Here is a 20232-nt window from a genome sequence, read left to right on the forward strand (position 1 = left end):
TGTGTGTGTGTGTTCGCCGGAAGTATACTACAGTATATTATAAAAAGTAAATAATTTTTATGCCTCTGCCAAGAAGGGAAGCCCGATCACGAGGTTGAGGTTGTTATCTTTTGTTTTTTCTTTTTTCTTTTTTCTTTTTTCTTTTTTCTTTTTTCTTTTTTAGGGGGGGGGCATTTTTATTTCTATCAAGTCCTTAATGAAACAAGATGTATTAATTACTGATCATCTTACTATGTAACAGGAGTATACCATCATTTTGACGTTTGAGTCACCAATGTACGTTGTTTGGAATTGATAATCAAAAAAAAAAAAGAAGAAGAATGAATGAATCAATGAAACTCAAACGCTATAGGTACAACCATGGACTATTCTACTACGCTTTAACCTCAAAATGTTATACTGAAGCTTTCGAGCTTTTCGTGGGATGGGAGGGTTATGACTAAAACCTTAAGAACGTGTATCACTACCATCATCATAAAAAAAAAAATGTTATCTTTGTTGTAGTGAGTGCCATCATTAACCGGACTTTTAATTCCTATTTCAATTCCTCTCCGCTGTTCCCTTTTCTCTTATGTCGGCTTTAATAGGAAGCACCAACTGCTCCTGCGCTCTACCCAGTCCCCAGCGGAACAGAGCCCCTTCTACGTCACCCTGAATGCGGAAGAACCTCCGGATGAAGTTAATGCACCGATCAACTCTTTCGGCCCGCCAACCACGGCCCTCGGCGCGAGCGTAGAAGCAAACCTTTACGACTGCGACCATGTGTACAACGTCATCAATTCTCCAAGCGGAGCGACAAGATCCGCTGCCGCGCCGGGAGGAGAATCGAGTTGGGAGGAGTGGAAGGACGAGGCGAGGGAAGGCCATCCTTGCGGTAACTCTGAGACATGCCAGAAGAGTGGGCCTTGCAGCATCCTTCATGACAAGACACCAGAGGAGCTTACAAACGCGAGTACCAGGAAGGCCGATGCCGTTGAATCCGACATAAAGAGCCAAGTTAACGTCATGTTGTCTGTGACTGCTCAGGAGTGTAATTACATGTCAGTTAAGGATGAGGATATCATGGTAGAGAACGTGTTGTACGCGTCTACATCTTTCTAAGTAGGGGAGCTCCAGACCATAGTCTATAGTTGGTTAACCCAGTAGCAACTGAACCGACCGATACCGCCCGTCCGTGTTTTTTTTTTTAGTTTATTTCTAAATGTGTTTTCTGTTTACATATAGAATATAAAATCATATAATTTCAAAAGGTAGAAGGTCAACAAAAGCATGTCAGAATTTTTTCTGTGACATATCTGTGACTGCTCAGGAGTGTAATTACACGTCAGTTAAGGATGAGGATATCATGGTAGAAAACGTGTTGTATACGCGTCTACATCTTTCTAAGTAGGGGAGCTCCAGACCATAGTCTATAGTTGGTTAACCCAGTAGCAACTGAACCGACCGATACCGCCCGTCCGTGTTTTTTTTTTTATAGTTTATTTCTAAATGTGTTTTCTGTTTACATATAGAATATATAATCATATGATTTCAAAAGGTAGAAGGTCAACAAAAGCATGTCAGAATTTTTTTCTGTGACATATCATTCTCTTGGTAAAGTCTTAATAGGATTTCAATAATTATAATTCATAGTAGACAAAAATGAACATTCAGAGAGCTATTTTGAATCATTTAGAAAGCTGTCGAAATGAGAACAATATTGCTGTACCTTCTAGAGAACCATAGGTCCTTATGTACAGGATCTTCAGTTGCTAAAGGCTTAAAGCACGGGTAGGTTGTAACATGATCATTTTGTCAAAATCTAAACAAGAGACGTCGTTCACAACTATATCACATCAAACGTAATGAAACTATCTCTGCATGCGAAATTTGATCATGCCTTGACAGCGTATAATGGAAAAGTTAGGGAAAACCGCTTTCTCCCCTCTCTGCATGAGTAAAAATCATAAGATAATCACTGTGTTTGGTTTTTTGTTTCACCAAAACCATTCATCTTTTTAATCATGGGTATATGTTGGTAAAAAAAAAAATGTGTGTGTGTCTGTGTGTGTGTGTGTATTCTTTTGATGAGGGTATATATAGCACCATCTGATGTTTGAATTTGTATAATTAAACGCTTTTGCTTAGGTCATTGAAAGCGATACGTATCTGTTCAAGTTGTTACACTGTAACAAGTTAGCTTACCCCATTTGTTTATTATTAATGTGATGTAACAAGTTACCCCAATGAATTTCACTTTAGCTATGTTTTGTTACATACAAAAAGTCTGATTTACAAAGACATGTCGTTTTTTCATATACCTTAAAGCTTATGTGCAGACATTATTGATCAATCATATTCAGATGTTCAAAACCTATACACTCTTCAACCAATTAAATCAGTGACTAGCATTTGAACATTCAGCTATAAAGTGAAAAACTGTTATGTTGCATGATGTACGTCTATGTGTCACTGTTTTATACTTAATTTCGTTTGCTTCGACGAGAAATTGAATTTGTATTGCAGGTGAGAGTAAACTTAATTTATCGCGTTCATTCAAGATCAGTGTTATACAATGTGATAAGTACGTCAGATCCATCTATGTTTTAATGTGTAGCATTCGATCAGAGTACGAGTAAATGTAAACTGCACAAGTGTGCACACACATTCATAGACAGACGGACAGACAAAATACACATACATTACAATTCCGTGATATGTTATATTCGCTTGGCTGGAAAAAAAAAAAAAGCTTTTAATGTTTTCAATGAATAGAGGGTCTAAGCTATATTCGCACATGCAGAGAAAAAGAAGTAAATTACTCTGTTTGTTTGATTGATGGACTTCAATATGTACAATTTGTAGCAAATAGACTCAGTCTCACTTACTGAGGTAATTATAGGAAACAACCAAACGGTCCTAGATATCCCAAACCAGGAGTAGAGTACACCCTTTCAACTTCTCCCAGCAAATGTACTGATGTATAATATGCAAGTTTAAAAGGGTGCATATCTTACGTATGTGCCTATGTATGTTGGTTTCGCATTCTGTACTCTTTAACACGGTTCCTGGCGTAGTACAAGGGTTAAACAATCAAAACTCAATTCCACATTTTTTTTTTTTTTTTTGGGGGGGGGGTTTCTTTGGTTTCTGTCTTTCAAATGATGTTAGACATTTGTAAAAAGTTGTAAAGAATGTTCTTGCAGATTCTCGCACAAAAAAAGGCAATCCGAACTATCTGTATTATACATGGGACATTCGCATAATAATTGGTACTGCATTCTATTAATGAATATGTCATGTTTTAAGAAATCAAACATGAAACAGTTTTCGATTTTGGCTTCTTTTGTTTTTGTTTTTTAAACCATGTTTAACTTTTGTCAAAAAGTAAAATGTTTTCCCAGCTTCTCCCACAGAAACAAAGGCAAGCCAAGTGTGTGTACGCTAGTGTACAAGTGATTAACCATGTGCGTACATGTATAATACATTTCTCAAATTTGCGTATAAAATCTTTTGGTTCTGCGTTCTGTTTCAAACCTAAACCGTATATACAAACATGCATGTTTGTTTGTTTTTTTGCCTTGTTTTGCTTTGTTTTGTTGTTGTTGCTGTTTGCGGGGTGGTGTTGTTTTTATTCTTCAAATCATGCACATTAGTCTTTCTTGTAAAAAGCTGTAGCATTCTATAGCAATTGGACACAAAACGAAACACAAAAGGACACAAAACGTACCTGTGTATTTGGACGAAAATACATGCTGTGAATATTTGAAATCTGTGGTTAGGTTTTATATGTATCTTAACGCAAACTGGTCAGGACTGGACTGGTGGGAGATTACAGTGATGTGGAGCCATGTGGCCTATAGAAGGAGCAATTGAGCAATGTAGAAAATAGAGCAGAGCTGCAAGTATTGATTATTTCTCGGATATCGGAGGGTCTCAGTGATAAATAAATAAATCTTGGTGCACTTTATTCATGTCGAGTCATCTATATTGTGATTTGTTTGTACCAACACACAGAGAACTTGAGGTGAAGACATATCATGAGAATGGGTTAATTGTATTGCACTATACATACCAAAAGATTAAATAAAATGTGTGATATTATGTTTATCTGTTCATGTGTTTTAGTTTAGCACGATGTGTGGGGCAGGGTTATTATGACCTGACTGGAGCAAAAGCGTCCTTCATCAGAACTGACATATAGCTCGATTAGAAACCAAATATACCCTATACGAGTCTATGATAAAGAAAACCACTTCTATATCAAAGTGGCAGAATTACGTCTCACGAGATTTATCAATTACTTTCGATCACCGTGTCCTCTCTTGTGTTTCCGTTTATCGTAAACTTATCACGACATCTTATAGCAACCCCATCCTGTTTAAGGCAAGAACTCACAGATGCCAGTTCATTTATTCTATTCTCCTTCTGTGTTTTAGTGAACAATTCATCAAAAAATCGAGGCAAACATGTCTTTCAGTTTCACAAACACGTCATGTTTCTCTCAATCAAAGTTTGTCCTCGCAAGCAGACTGCGGCAAGTTTTCAAATCAAATGAAGAGGGGCTTCCTTTGTCATGAATGTATGTGCACGTGGTACCATCAAGACTGGTTTGATGAAAACGACACAGAAATTCAGGAGCTCTTAGATACAAAACACAACCTTCTACGTGTACATCAGAATGATCCCTCCAGCATGGCAAAGAGGCTGCATTCACCAACGCCCGCAGCAAGGTCCAAGCAAAACTACGCCACATGAAAGATTCCTGGCTTAGTGCCAAGGCCGATGAGATCGAAAGCTTTGCCGACAGACACGACATGAAGAACTTCTATGATGCCCTGAAAGCGATCTATGGGCCAAAACAATCCGGATCATCCCCACTTCTCAGTGCTGATGGGTCTACGCTACTGACAGAGAAGAAGCTGATCCTAGAAAGATGGGCTGAACACTTCAACAGCGTATTAAATCGACCAGCCCAGATCAACAGTGAAGCCGTCGATCGCCTCCCCCAGGTGCCCATAAATCATAAGCTTGATGTGCCCCCTTCAAAGAAGGAAATCGACATAGCCATCACACAGCTGTCTAGTGGGAAAGCCCCAGGCTCTGATTCCATCCCTGCTGAAGTGTACAAAAAGGGTGGCCCAATCACCCTCAACAAGCTCACCGAGCTGTACCAATCCATGTGGAGCAAAGAACAAGAGTTCAGAGATGCTACAGTTGTCCACATCAACGGAAAGGGAATCGCCAGGCTTGTGACAACCATCGAAACATCTCCCTTCTGTCTATAGCAGGCAAGATCCTGGCCCGAGTCCTCCTCAATCGCTTACTGGAACATCTGGAGCAGGGTCATCTCCCTGAAAGTCAATGCGGCTTCCGTGCAGGTCGAGGGACCACTGACATGATATTTGCTGCCCGCCAGCTTCAGGAGAAGTGCATTGAGCAGCATCGTGACCTATACACAACCTTTGTTGATCTGACTAAGGCCTTCGACACGGTTAGTCGTGAGGGACTCTGGAAAATTATGGGAAAGTTTGGCTGCCCACGGAAGTTCATCACAATTGTCCGCCAGTTTCACGGTGGGATGACTGCTAAAGTTCTAGATAATGGTGAACTTTCCAAGACCTTTCCAGTGACAAATGGAGTCAAGCAGGGTTTTGTCCTGGCCCCGACACTATTCAGCATGACGTTCTCGGCAATGCTCTCAGACGCCTTCAAAGACTGTGAATCTGGCATCAACATTAGGTAGAGGTCAGATGGAAAGCTCTTTAATCTTAGGCGCTTGAAGGCCACCACGAAGGTGAAGAAGACCGTCATCAGAGACTTCTTGTTTGCCGACGACTGTGCACTAAATGCCAATAGTGAGCAAGAGATGTAGATGCAGATGGACAGATTCTCCTCTGCCTGTGACAACTTCGGCCTTACCATCAGCACCAAGAAGACTGAGGTAATGTTCCAACCAGCTCCAGGGAACCAGTACCACAAACAACAAATCCAGGTGAATGGACAGACTCTCCAGGCAGCAAAGATCTTCACCTATCTGGGCAGCACCCTCTCCAATTGTGTCACAGTTGATGCTGAGCTCAACAACAGGATCTCTAAAGCCAGCAGTGCTTTCGGGAGACTCAGAAAAAATGTTTGGGAGAGGAGAGGGATCAGCCTTTCAACAAAGCTGAAAGTCTACTGCGCTGTTGTCCTCACCACTTCTCTATGGCTGCGAAACTTGGACTTTGTACCGGAGACATGAGAGGCGAATCAACCACTTCCATATGCGGTGCCTCCGCAACCTCCTTCGCATCCGCTGGGAGGACAAAGTTCCGGACACTGAGGTACTGAAGCGGGCAGGCATCTCTAGCATCATTACCAAATCCGCAAGGCCCCGGTGAGATGGGCAGGCCACGTCTCCCGCATGTCTGATGACCGCATCCCGAAAAAGCTCTTCTATGGAGAACTCGCTGATGGGAAGCGCAAGGAGGGAGGACAAAAGATGCGCTTCAAAGACAACCTGACGATCTACCTAAAAGACTTCTCCATTAACACCGAGTCTTGGGAGACACTCGCCACAGATCGCCCTTCCTGGCGCCATGCTATTGCTGTAGGGGCCCGCAGAGCAGAGGAGCAGCGTGTCAAGCAGGCAGAGCACAAACGCCAGATGCGAAAAGCTAGAGCAGCCAACCCCAACAGCTTAGCCCCTACCCACTTCTGCCCTACCTGTGGGAGAGGCTTTCTTGCCCAGATTGGCCTCATCAGCCACCTCCGGATCCATCGAGCCAATTGATGTCATTGGTCATCCTCGAGAACAAGGGACGAACACACATGTGCACGTGGATATAATAGACATTCAACCCAGTAGCCGTTACAAAACATCTACAATTTTTCATAAACGATAGACTGCCTGGTTTTATATTGCAAAAATACAAAAAAAAAACAGTAACAGGAATAGAGCAAAACAAAGAGAAAAACATAATCGTGCAAGATAAAAAACCAGAGTGTGAATAAAGATGTTCTGCACTGTATAGGCTATAGGGCGAATGGAGTTAATCATTTCATTTCAATTATATTGTTCGTTTCTGGAATTTTGTTTTGTTTACATGATGTATTAATTATTGATTATATATATATATATATATATATATATATATATATATATATATATATATCCTATACAGGGTGGCCCAGAAAGAACGGAACGCCTAAGATCTTTAATTTCAGCAACATCGTTGCAAATGTGTCATTATTTTGCATACGTTTGGAAAGGCCATTTTTTTTTCAAGAGAATGACACCAAGCTCTTTAATATCAGTTAATGCGTTACGATTTTAGGACCATTTTTGTAAACCCTTGCAATTTTCAAAATGTGATCATTTTGCACTCTCAGACACACCGAAATCAGCGAGAATTCGGCTTGCATAGAAGCAGTAACGTTCACAATGTGTGGAATGTGGCTGTCATTGTCCGTTACCATTTTGAATGAGACGACCTGACGACAAAAACACTGTCCGCCTCTAATGCCCCACATTCCGCACAATGCGAACGCTACTGGTTCTACGGTAAGCCAAATTCTCACTGGTTTCTGTATCTCTGAGAGTGCAAAATGATTACATTTTGAAAATTGCAAGGGTTGACAAAAATGGGCCTAAAATCGTAAGGCATTAACTGAAATTAAAGAGCTTGGTGTCGTTCTACTGGAAAAAGAATGGCCTTTCTAATAGTATGCAACATCATGACATGTTTGCAACGATATTGCTGAAATTAAAGATCTTAGGCGTTCCGTTCTTTTTGGGCCACTCTGTATATATATATATATATATATATATATATATATATATATATATATTATTATTATTATTATTATTATTATTATTATTATTATTATTATCATTATTATTATTAATTTTCGTACATAAATAGAATGCATACCACAAGTTGCATGTATAGCATAAACGAAAAGGAGGACAAGGGACATACAAGGTAAAATTAATTCCAATGTCAGATATGCGTAACATTAGATAAAGCATCAAGCTGTACTGAGTCAAAATTATGTTTGGTATGATGTGCGTGCATGCCTGAACGTGTGTGTGTGTGTGTGTATGTGTGTGTGTGTGTGTGTGTGTGTGTGAAAATGACAGACTGCAGAAAAATTACAAAGTGATTATTTGTGACCCTGCATCAGGAAACCAACACAAAGTCGCCAGATAAGGATTTTTAGTTAAGGCTAAATTCTGAAGAACAGACTCTAAGCTTTAAAATGATGTATAACTCAAATCATATGGGCAATCCTAACCTATCTCAATATTGAAAAGAAAGCACACACTCTGAAAAGTGTGAACTGAGAAAAGAGGCTCTGAAGTGTAGGGTCTATTCAAATCCTTAACCTTCACCAAACCTTGCCAGCTGCGCGGTTAATATGACAAAAACAAGATGTAACCACTGGAGCAACAACAAGGGATTTGCAGATTAGGCTGAAATTGACCGTGCTCTATCAACACATTCTGTCCATTATCAATGCCAACTTTCAAAGCAGTAGCGTTATATTTTCAAAAGTTATTAGAGTTGAAAGTGAAGTGTGTGCAAAGGATTTTCAAGAAATGTAAGAGGCCTCCAAGACGTACCTCTGGTACTTCTCACGACTCTACGAAAAAAAAAAGTGTTGTAGAAAAACTGCTGAAAAAACCAATTTCTCATTTATTTCATGACCCCAAACTTAGTTATAATGTAAAAATTGAAATGTCGCTATGTTAACTGGCATGCCTCCGCCATAATGCATGGTTCTCCTAATACATAGGTACAATGTCTTGACAATGTGTGATGACAGTTCAACATAACTGACAGAATATTAAAATGACAGGTTTATCACAAATGTGCTGAATGTGCTGAATTAAATGAATGGCTTAATTGTCTTTGAGTGCAGGCATTTGGGGAGGATTTTTACTTGACTTTTCACCCTTTTTAAAATCTATGCATTGAGTAGTTTTCAAGGTATGGAGTATAGTTTTCAAGTGTAATTTCAGTATAAAATGGTAAAATATTAGCATCTAAACCTTGACTTTGACCTTATGACCCCACAGTTCCCAAGAGAATCACCGTCAGGTAGAACATGCATTGATATATACTAAGTATCATGATGATACCTTGAGTCACTTTCGAGATATGGAGGAAGAAGTCAGTGAAATTGAACACTTTTGACCCACAACCCCCAAATTCCATAAATAATCACTGTCAGTTATAGTACATGCATACTCTACTAAGGTCCATGAAGATACCTTCAACCATTTGCGAGATATGGAGAAAAATATGAAATTTCAACATTTTGACTTGACCTTTGACCTCTTGATCCGAAACTTTCTCTGGATAATTTTTATACGGTAGTACATGTATATACACTAAGTTGCAAAAATATCTTCAGGCATTGCATTGATATGGGGGAAATAGTGAAATTTTGAGCATTTGACCTTGACCTTTTGACCTTTGACCTTGAACATGTGCACCTAAAAGTTGAAAGGCACAACTTTGCCCACTCATACATATTATACATGCCAAGTTTCATTAGAATGCATCACACGGTTTTTTAGTTACGCTGTCCACAAAACTGATTACGGACGGAAGGACGGACGGACGGACGGACGGATAACACGAAAACATAATGCCTCCGGCACCACTTCGTGGCGGAGGCATAAAAAGTATAGCTCTTTCAGAAAATATGAAAAACCTAAGATTTACTTTGTTGACCCGTTTCACCTTTTTTGAGTCCTCACGTAAAATCGGGGGTTGCGACTTTTTGTTGGTTTTGTGATGCACGGTCACATTTTTTTTTCTGCGGATAAAGACGAATATTAAAGCATTTGCAGTTGGCTCTTACACTGACACGCTTACATCGACAATAGAAAAACAACAACAATATCGCAGAGGTACAAATATGTAGTCAGAAATACTTGACTTTTCAGTGAAGGTCTACATTCTAATGAGCTCGTTCAAACTTAAGAATGAAATTCGTTTAAACATATAATTTCATTTTCATTCATTATTCATTTTTATCCAACAAAAGAGTGAAACAGAATACACATATAAAGCTTGCAATACACAAAGCTAATCATGTTGTAAGAAATACATCATGCAGTATGAATTGTTATACATTCTATGAAATAATATGTGCAATTAAGAAGCGTAACAAGAAAAGCAATGTATACTTTGCAATATTGACAGATAAGTAAGTATAACGATGGAAAAAAGTGACTTACTAAAAAGCAGGGCTTGTAAAACGTGAATCACTTAACAAGTAATTGATATTTTATCATGTATAAGTATCATCCAGAATCTATTCAACTACAACTATCATGTTATTATGTTAAATGCATATAAATGCAGATAACATAGGACATCATCATTGCAAACAGTTAATCATCTTAAAGTACCAAGGAGGTAATGAATTTATTTTCACAAAGTGGAGGTTAACCAATTTACTGCTCATGTATTTTATATCATGGACGAATGATCATGAAATGAAAGTAGTTTAAATTACAACTAGGTTGTAAAAAAAAAAATCTAGGTGCTCATTTTGACCAGATACTGTCGATGACAGATCATGTCAGTAGAGTGTGCCAGACAGCAATCCTCCATCTGAGAAACATGTATCTCATGTTCGAAAGTATCTTACAGAAGATGCATGTAACCATGCAGTACGCTCTCTAGTTCTGAGCAGGCTTGATTATGGAAATTCTTTGCTGGCAAATATGAATGTCAGTGATGTGAAAAGACTCCAAAAAGTCCAAAATCGAGCGGCTCGCCTGGTGCTTGGTGTAAAGAGAAGATCCCCGAGTGCTCCTTTACTGAAGCAGTTACACTGGCTCCCCATCAAAGAGCGTATCGATTTCAAACTAGCCCTTCTTGTCTATAAATGCATGATGAATACCGCTCCTCAATGCCTATCCAACCTACTAACCACCTCTACAGCCACCAGATATCAACTCCGGTCACAAAATGATAAGACAGTCCTGCAAATCCCACAAGCAAAAACCAAAGCTTTCGAACGTACATTTTCATTTGCTGGATCTGTTGTCTGGAACACTCTACCAAAACAACTCCGTCTATGTGATTCAGAGGAAATGTTTAGAAGGAAACTCAAGACTGAACTATTTCAACTGTAACTACTATTAAAGTATGTTGTTCCTATGCTTTGTGAATGTTGTTTGTTGATGTATGTACAGCGCTTTGATCAGGTCCTGTAAAAGCGCTCAATAAAAAATAGTAATTACAAGATGAACTTGAAGGTCTTTGTATTAGTGTATGTATTCAAATTTTTGTTTTGTTTTTGTTCTTGTGTTGGTTTTTTGCCTTGAGTTGATTTTGTCGCAACCAGGCAACTGTGTGAGTAGTGGCCATGCTGTGGCTACGAAGATTTATAAATCGGTGCTTAGTTATGTCGATACAGTGCAAGTTATCAAACAGTTCCTATGCAGAATATTATTGGTGTCACTTTGAATTAAACCGTTCCATACGGGAACCTGGTTGCCTGCGTACTAAGTCTATGGGAATTTCACAATTTAGTATGGAATGGGTTAAGAACAATCATAATTGGAAACGTTACTTTTACTTCAAACAGAGTGATAGAAGTATACTCTCTCTGTGTAATCGTAATCTATATACCTGCAAAATATTCTTCTTCTTCTTTTTGCAAACTGGTTGATAAATTGCATTATATCGACGCCAATGAAAATATTGACGTCGATGCATGGCCAATTGTTCAATCAGTTCTAATGAAAACAACGTGATGCAAAAAAAAAAGAAGAAATCATTGATTTAAAATTTAATATTCTTCTTTATTGATAATTTACCTTGTTTAATAAATATAATAGTAAATTATGCGTTCGCTTATTTTTGCAAACATAAACCAAACTTGGGATAATAATCGAACAAGTTGTGCGCTTTCTGTTTAGAACTCACTTTACAGCATTACTTATGAAGATTTAGATTGCGCATTAAACCTCGACATTTTGCTATCAGAAAGAAACAATCTCAGATCTTCGTATGATTTTGTCACTTCTTACAAGCAGTCCGTGATTTCCCATTTCAAAAGCATGTGGCGACATGTTGTTGGTTGGTGGTGCATGATCACCGTTGGATAAGTTAAGCAAGTTTTTTCTAGATCAAAGGGGAACAAGTGACTGCAATAAACGACTCCTTGAGTAATAATAATGATGATGATAATAATAATAATAACAATGATAATAGTAGTAGTAGTAGTAGTAGTAGTAGTAGTAGCAATAATAATGATAATCATCATCATCACCATCATCATAATGCGCTTGAACTGGGTCCTACAGAACCGGAATTATGGTAAGGAGTGTGTGCAGCCATCAGAACTGTATCATGATAAACTAATGAGATGCATTGTGCCTGAGTTTACCTTCCATAATTATGTTACGGCTCCCAGCTGATCCATGTACTAGGGTATATTATCGGTAGTTAAAGGGATGGTACAGTATTGGTGGAGATGAAAATTGTACTTTAACTTGGTTTTCAAATGGCTGAGATATCGAAAAAAGTGATAATAATAAAAGGCGACATGCCACAACTTCATTAGGATATCTTTGTTTCACCTTGTTTTTGGATATCTCAGCCATTTCAAATCCGATTTTCATCAAATAAACTTTTGATACCTCTTAGAATTGCATGCTCTTTGACATCTCATAGAGTGGTTTCTGAATATCTCGCAAAACGTTAAAAGCTAAATCCTCACCTCGACCAGAACTGTACATACCCTTTAAGACTCTACCGAAACTATACGATCCCTTTAAAATCATGATTTGACAAACGTGTTCCCAGTCCTCCAGACCAAAATAATAGATAAAAAAATAAAAAAATGAGGCTTCTGTAACATCGACTTTTGTTTTATGCTTTGAATGCTAGTTAATACATTTTACATGACTGGGAAAAGGAATTTTTATATTCGTGTGTGTGTTTGTTTGTGTCTGTACACAAGTACCTATTGTTGGGATTTGTGTTTGTACGTGTGTGTCTGTTGGTGGGTGCGTGTGTGTGTGTGCTTGTCCGACAATAGACATACATGTTACGTATATACAGAAAATTAACAACGCATTGTAAAGGGAAACCTCAGGGAAATGCATTTTCACCATTTTATTTTTTGGTTATTCAGATCAGTCAGATCACCATCAGGCAATGCTGAGTAAACTTCCCACAATCCTCGATGGGCCGGGGAATACTACTGAAAGCGCGGAGATGGGCTCACGGAGCACGCGTGGCCTTTATTATTGTCAGTGAGCATTCTCTTGTTTTCATTTCTGTGCTACATTTTACCAACATGATCAACTCAACAAGACCGAGATTGAGGGCGTCCTACCAAGAATGTTTAAGACAGCATTGACAACAAGAAGCAACCTCTCTTCGGGTAGACTGTTGTTGTTGTTTTTCAATAAATTAAATGCATGACGTATAGCAAAATCTGTCCGTCCTCAACGGGTTAATAATGGTAAATGATATTCACTGGAACGTCGAGTAGGATAATTGTGTACCGCATCGCTGCGATAAAAGATTTGATCAAATATTTGTTGTAGATTTTTATTATGTATAATTGACTCAGCTAAAATAGATATAAATTATTCATTGTTTAATGGTAATTTATTATCATGAAACAAATTATCAGTATGAGCACGCGGAAATGTTGAAAATTAATCTCAATGATTTTTTTGTTGTGCAATAATTTACTTTTATCTAAAAGAAATTGGTGCATGTTGCCCCACATTACACTTCTGACGTTCAAGTACGGTAAAATAAAACTGTAAATACCGTGTGGAAGATTTAATTAAAAATTTAAGTCTTTTAATTACACCTATATTTCGTGAAATTGTTTTACAGATAACATTAACATGATCTTTCCATGTAAGTTTGTTATCTGTATAAATACCAAGAAATTTTTATACTATTAACTTGAACAAGAGAAATATTATCACAAAATATATCACCAGGCAATATTTCTATTGAATTACTGAAAATGATAAATGTTGATTTGACGATATTAAGGGAAAGTTTACTAGCCTTAATCAAATATGAAGCTTCTATCATTTCTGAGTTCAGGTTACGGAGGAAGCTAATTATGGGGATCAGGGTGACTGGGAAAAAATGGTTAGAATCATTTGCAAACAGGATAAACAATAATACTTTCGAAGATCTGTGAAAACAATAATACTTTCGAAGATCTGTGAAAACAATAATACTTTCGAAGATCTGTGAAAACCATTAATACACATTATAAGGAGTAGTGGACCAAGCAAACTGTCTTGTGGAACACAACGATTGATTTCATATTTAATATTGGAGATTTCATGTTGATAGAAGTCACAAAGTGTTTTCTGTTAGATAGGTAGCTCGCAGCTCATGTGTCACGCCAGTATAACCAGCGATTTGGAACATGAAGCCCTACACGATTATTTTTATCTATAGATACAATTGCTCGTGACGTGATGAAACCATAAAATGTTCATTAGAAAACGAGAGTGAAATTAAAGTGATAAATGATAGACAAGGAGCGAGAGATAAAAAAAAATACAGACAAGAAAATTTGAGTATAGTCAGGATAGAGAGAGAGCGAGGGAGGGAGGGATTGAGATCGAGAGTTACGGTAAACGACGACGGTGAAATAGATATGGAGTAACTTAGGGTGCGTTTATCAACTCTTTTTCTCGGCAGAAACAGGTTTTCCAAACAGCTTTCGATGCATTTTTTACGAGTTGATAAACGCAAAGCTGTTTTGAAAGCCCTTTCGGAAAGCCTTTTCGAAAGCCGCAAATGTGTGCTTGCCGAAACAGGTTTCCTAAACAGGTTTCAAGAAACCTGTTTCTAGAAGCTGAATAAAGTACCTCACCAAATGACAAAGAAACGTGTGTGTGTAATTACATAACAAATGGCGTATATGGAATAAAATCGCTCGGGTGACTCACGCATACCACTAGGGATGATTGACCTTGCATAATGCATAGCACTTGACGCATTACAATCTGGGTCAATGACAGACCTGAATTCACGGACATGTTCTGACAGGAACTGAAACATTGACAGGAATGTGAACTCGAACATCGTTTCAAAGACTGCTATACGAGACACAACAGTTAGTGCATACATATGTATGCAGCGTGCATTGCAAAGAATCTATTCCACGACATTCTGTTACCCCCCTCCCCTCCCCCCCCCCCCCAAAAAAAAAAGAAAGAAAGAAAGAAGTGATGTTTATATGTGACCCTTCACCTCAAAACAAACAAAAAGTCGCCAGACATGAATTTTTAGTGAAGACCATATTCTGAAAGAGCAGACTTTAAGCTTTAAAATGATGTATAACTGAAATCAAATGGACTCTCCTAACCTATCTAAATATTAGAAAGAAAGCACAAACTCAGGGAAAGTGTGAACTGAGAAAAGAGGCTCTGAAGTACAGTGTCTATTCAAGCGCTTAAAGGACAAGTTCACCTTCATAGACATAAGGATTGAGAGAATGTAGCAATATTAGTAGAACACATCATTGAAAGTTTGAGGAAAATCGGACAATCCGTTCGAAAGTTATGAATTTTTGAAGTTTGTGTGCAGTAACCGCTGGATGAGAAGACTACTGCAGTGTGTGAATAACTTTAGATGTCACATGCGTACAACAATATAGGAAAATATAAAGAGAATTTCACAAAATTTCATCTTGTGAAAAAAGTTCACATTCCCCCGACTCGTTACCGACAAATGTTATGGGTAATATTATTCCCCCTGCCTTTAGAAAGAGCCAAGTCAAGTGCTCTTTTATTATGTGAAAAAAGTGAAAATATGTTGAATTTTCTTTATATTTTCTTTATACTGTTGTACGCATATGACTCACAAGCTGTAGTAGTCTCCTCATCCAGCGGTTCGAACACAAAAATTTTAAAAATTCATAACTTTTGCATCGATTGTCCAATTTTCCTCAAACTTTCACTGATGTGTTCTACTAACATTGCTGCATTTTCTCAATCCTTATGTTTATGAAGGTGAACTTGTCCTTTAATCTTTACCAAACCGTGCTGGCTGTGCGATGAATGGGACAAAAAACAGGAAGTAAACCACCAGAGTAACAACAATGAAGAGATTATCAAATTAAACTGAAATTAAACATGCCTCATTAACACATTCTGTCCATAATCAATGCCAACTTTCAAAGCAGTAGCATTATCCTTTCAAAAGTTATTAGAGTTGAAAGTGAAGAGTGTGGACAAGGTTTTTTTAGAAATGAAAAAGGGATTCTAAAGACACACCTAATCACACTATTCTACCAAAAATGTTCGAGATAAACTGCTAAAAAAAAAACACTTTCCTGCTTGTTTTATGATACCAAATGTTGGCATCATGTAAAAGAAGACCCGCTCTTTCATAAAATATGAAAAAAGTCAAGTTCGGCTAGGTTGACCCATTTCACTTATTTTCAGTCCTCACGCAAAATCAGTGTGTGCGACTTTATGTTCGTTTTGAGGTGCACGGTCACATATGTTCTTGTCGAAAAATGAAATCAAACATTGAATTGAATTGAATTAAAGGGATTGTATAGTATTAGGTTGAGATGGGGATTCTGGATTTAACCCTTTGTGAAATAAACCACCCATACGAAACATTAAAAAGCATTCAATTTTAAGAGAACATTTATTTGATCAAAATTGCTTTTGAAATGGCTGACATATCCAAAAACAAAGAGGTCTCAATAAAAGGTGGGACCAACCTTTTACTAAGATCACTTTATTTTGCTTTGGGTTTTTTTTTTTTTATCTCAGCCATATCAAAAACCGATTTTAATCAAATAAACTTTTAATTCTTCTTACGATTGTATGTTCATTAATATTTTATCTAAACCTATATAGCAACTGGTTTCTGATTACTTTAGAAAGAGTTAAAACATGAATCCCCATCCCAACCAAAACTATACTACCCCTTTAACCGCTCATCTCTCATAATTTCAATCAGCATTTTTATTTTCATTTATTGGTCTTGAAATGGCTGAGATATCCACAAAAAGCAAACCTAATAACAAATCCTAATAACAATTTTCATTTGGGCTCTCTCTGTTTTTTTCATATTTTTTTTTCTTTTGGATATCTGAGTCATTTCAAAACCAATTTCCATCAATCAACATTTCAATTTCCCTTAGCATGGTATGCTCTTTAACATTTCATAGAATGATTTCCAAATATATCGCTAAACGTTCAAAGCGAAGTCCTCACCTCAACCACAGACACCATGTATGTTTTATCAAAAATTGCAAGTGATATTATGCTGGTCTAAGAAGAACAACATAAGAATCTATTCGTTCTGAAGACTCATTAGTGAGTAACCCAAGAGAAGAAGGTATATCAGAATTGTATAAGATACTCCACCATACGGAGGAAGTATGATATGCATGTGTATATGAACTGATAGACTGTCACAAAGATGGAAAACACAGTTCATCCGAATGCAGGCAGGAAGGAACATAGGCCTATAAGTCTACAGGAAAGAGAACATGTTGCGAAAAAAGTATGTGTTTAAGCGGACATACGAGCGCAGTTCAGTTTTTAGCATACATCCAAACCTCATTTCAGATTAGCATATTCACACACAGAGTTATACATAAGGACAAACAGAGGGAGAGAGAGTGTGTGTGTGGGGGGGGGGGAGGGGGAGAAATTACCTTATCGAGAGAGAGGAAAGAAAGAAAAAATCCTTAGATGATCAACATCAAACACAACTATAATGAGTCATGCATCACAAACCAAACTAATTATCACCAGGTGCGATTATATTCATAGGTCAGACGTGAATATGAATTTAGATGTTCAAGTAGGCCTATGTGAAGGCAAAGAAAATTTGTTGCAGAGATGAGATGTGCATCAGATTGTTGACATGATGTCAATGAGAGTGACGATTCCGTTGCTGAATATACTACGTACAACATTTGTCTTCCATCTTATTTGCTGTAGTCTACATTTTATCATGACTCCCTTGTCTTTCAGGAATTGAGATCATGCACAAAGCGTCACAAAAGCGGGGTGAATAATCGCCACATGATGCAGGTATATAGCACAGGAAAACGAGGCGCTTTCTTGAAGTCAATGGACCTTCTTTTCAGTAAGTGTTACACGAAATCGTAGTTCTTTTAGAATGAAAAATACTTGTTCAACCTCTGTTGCATTATATAAAGGAAAGGCGTCTCTTCCTTTGCTATATTTAGTTATTTTCTCAGATGCGATTAGAATTTAGTTCCGTATGTATGGGAATGGAGCTATAACGTCAACGGACTATGCTATTGATTAGTTACATGTATTAGACGAAATATCATTTCTTTAATTTATGCAGGCACATATTCGTTGAAATTTTGCCTAAAAGAAAATCTATTAATTCCCTTGTATATAATAGATATTTTAATTGTTTAGAAATGATTATAAATTTAGTGTTGAATGGAAATAGAGCTAAGGTGTAAATAATGAGATGTGGAATTATATGTTATCGCACTTGTCTTCCTCTATGACTTAAATGGCACTGTATTGTATGCCGATATACATATGAATGATGTCGGTAATCACGTGATAAGAACTATCAAGCCGATTACGGAGGGTGAATATCATAACGTTTATGATACAGAGAGAGAGAAAAAACAACAACAGAAAGAAAATAACGAGAAGGAAGGAAACAAGATTGCGGCAACTGTAAACGAGAACTTTTGATTGGATACCGAGCAGAGTAGTCTAGCTTCTGGACTCTTTTTACTCGTAGCCGTGATTGTACGCGACAAGCCGTATGAGGGCGTGACACCCGAGGATTGCGATATCCGTTCGTTGGGCGCGCAGTCTCTCGATTATCGCAATCAGAAAATTTGCGCCCTCTCTTGGTCGCACCAAGGAAAAGGGGACGGAGCCCAGACTACGAGCAGAGCTGCTTGACTGGTAGGACTGATATGCGATCAACTGCTTTGGTAAGAGACACGAAGGAAGTGCGCATCATTCGGGCATTTTTATCGGCTGGAATTGAGACCTGTTGTGATGTCATCTGACCTTTAGTTAAAATGGCTTGCTTGTATCCCTGGATTCTGGTTTTCGTCTGGTCTTTTCATCCAAGTGTTGAATTTCAAAGTAAGACTTTTATCATTATTCGAACTAATGAATATCACGAGAACACATTTATTCTACGTCGATATAACTCTCCGAATAATTGTAATCACGGATTACAACCAATAATCGGTAATTGAATATTACTGTGAGCCCTTGTCAAAGTGTGAGAAAATAGGATATCTATAGATATATTTATATGTAAATTTGATGGGTATTGTCAGAAATTAATTTTTTTCTCCAATTAATAGACAAGAGAGTATGATATGCTGTTCATTTTCATCTGTGATATAATCATAAAATCCTATTGAGAATGCACTTCCAACCTCGGGCTAATTATGAAAGACAGTGAGATAACGTTTACAACTTTCATACAGATAGTAGCTTCAAATGACTTCTTTACGTAAATTTAGCATTTTTTTTGGTACTGTGTGAGGACATACGTTTTTTGCTGAGTGAGGACATAGTACTTTTTGTGCCCTTCATTCGATTGGTAATTGTAATGCGCTTACTTTGCTTTGATGTGTTTTACTCTGTTTTAGAATCGCTAAACGTGAGTGAAATTTTGATACTACAAATAAGAAATGACTCTGAACTATCAACGTGGGACATAACTACCGACGAAACGATGAGAATCCGAGTTTCTTTCGACGCATTTTTGCTACGTTCTGGGCGTGACTTTCTTGATATAGAAGATATCTGTGTGAATTACCACGACAACACAACGAAATCTACAAAACTGGCTACTTTTAGTGGAAGCACAGTTCCTAGACCTGTTATTACTTTGGGTAATACTGTGAGGATACGATATCGGCCGTATTCGAGAACACATCATAAGAACGTAAAACTAAATGTGGCAGCGGTACAAATTCTAGGTGAGTTGAGTGGTCATACCCGTAAGTGTAACTCATGTGACGGTTTTTTTTTTCTCTCTCTCTCTCCTCGTAAGTTTTTATGTTGTAAAAAAATGATACTCAGGCCGCAGCTAATGCTTTTACCAAGGCATGTACGGAAAACCTGTTCAACTTTAAGATTATACTGTGATAATAGGTCCTCTTTTTGATCAAATTTCGATGAAGCATCTATACGATCGATTCTATTTGGCTTGATTCCATGCATAAGACATCTGGAAGTGAATTTAAACATTCTGCGGTATT

The 20232-nt window shown here is 37.7% G+C and overlaps 1 protein-coding gene across 1 annotated transcript; it reads left to right on the top strand.

Moving 5' to 3' along the window:
- The first annotated feature begins 5377 nt into the window (after nt 1–5377).
- On the top strand, nt 5378–5725 carry LOC139742958 (uncharacterized). The gene has a single exon (XM_071653469.1). The coding sequence runs from the start codon at nt 5378–5380 to the stop codon at nt 5723–5725; it is 348 nt and encodes a 115-aa protein (XP_071509570.1).
- Nucleotides 5726–20232: the final 14507 nt, after the last annotated feature.

This window comes from Diadema antillarum, unplaced genomic scaffold (assembly GCF_040938485.1).
Source record: "Diadema antillarum isolate AM-2024a unplaced genomic scaffold, OU_Dant_1.0 scf00000033, whole genome shotgun sequence".
NCBI classification, from domain to species: domain Eukaryota; kingdom Metazoa; phylum Echinodermata; class Echinoidea; order Diadematoida; family Diadematidae; genus Diadema; species Diadema antillarum.

Coding starts and splice junctions, on each gene's coding strand:
- LOC139742958 (XM_071653469.1), top strand. CDS start 5,378: ATGATATTTGCTGCCCGCCAGCTTCAGGAGAAGTGCATTGAGCAGCAT.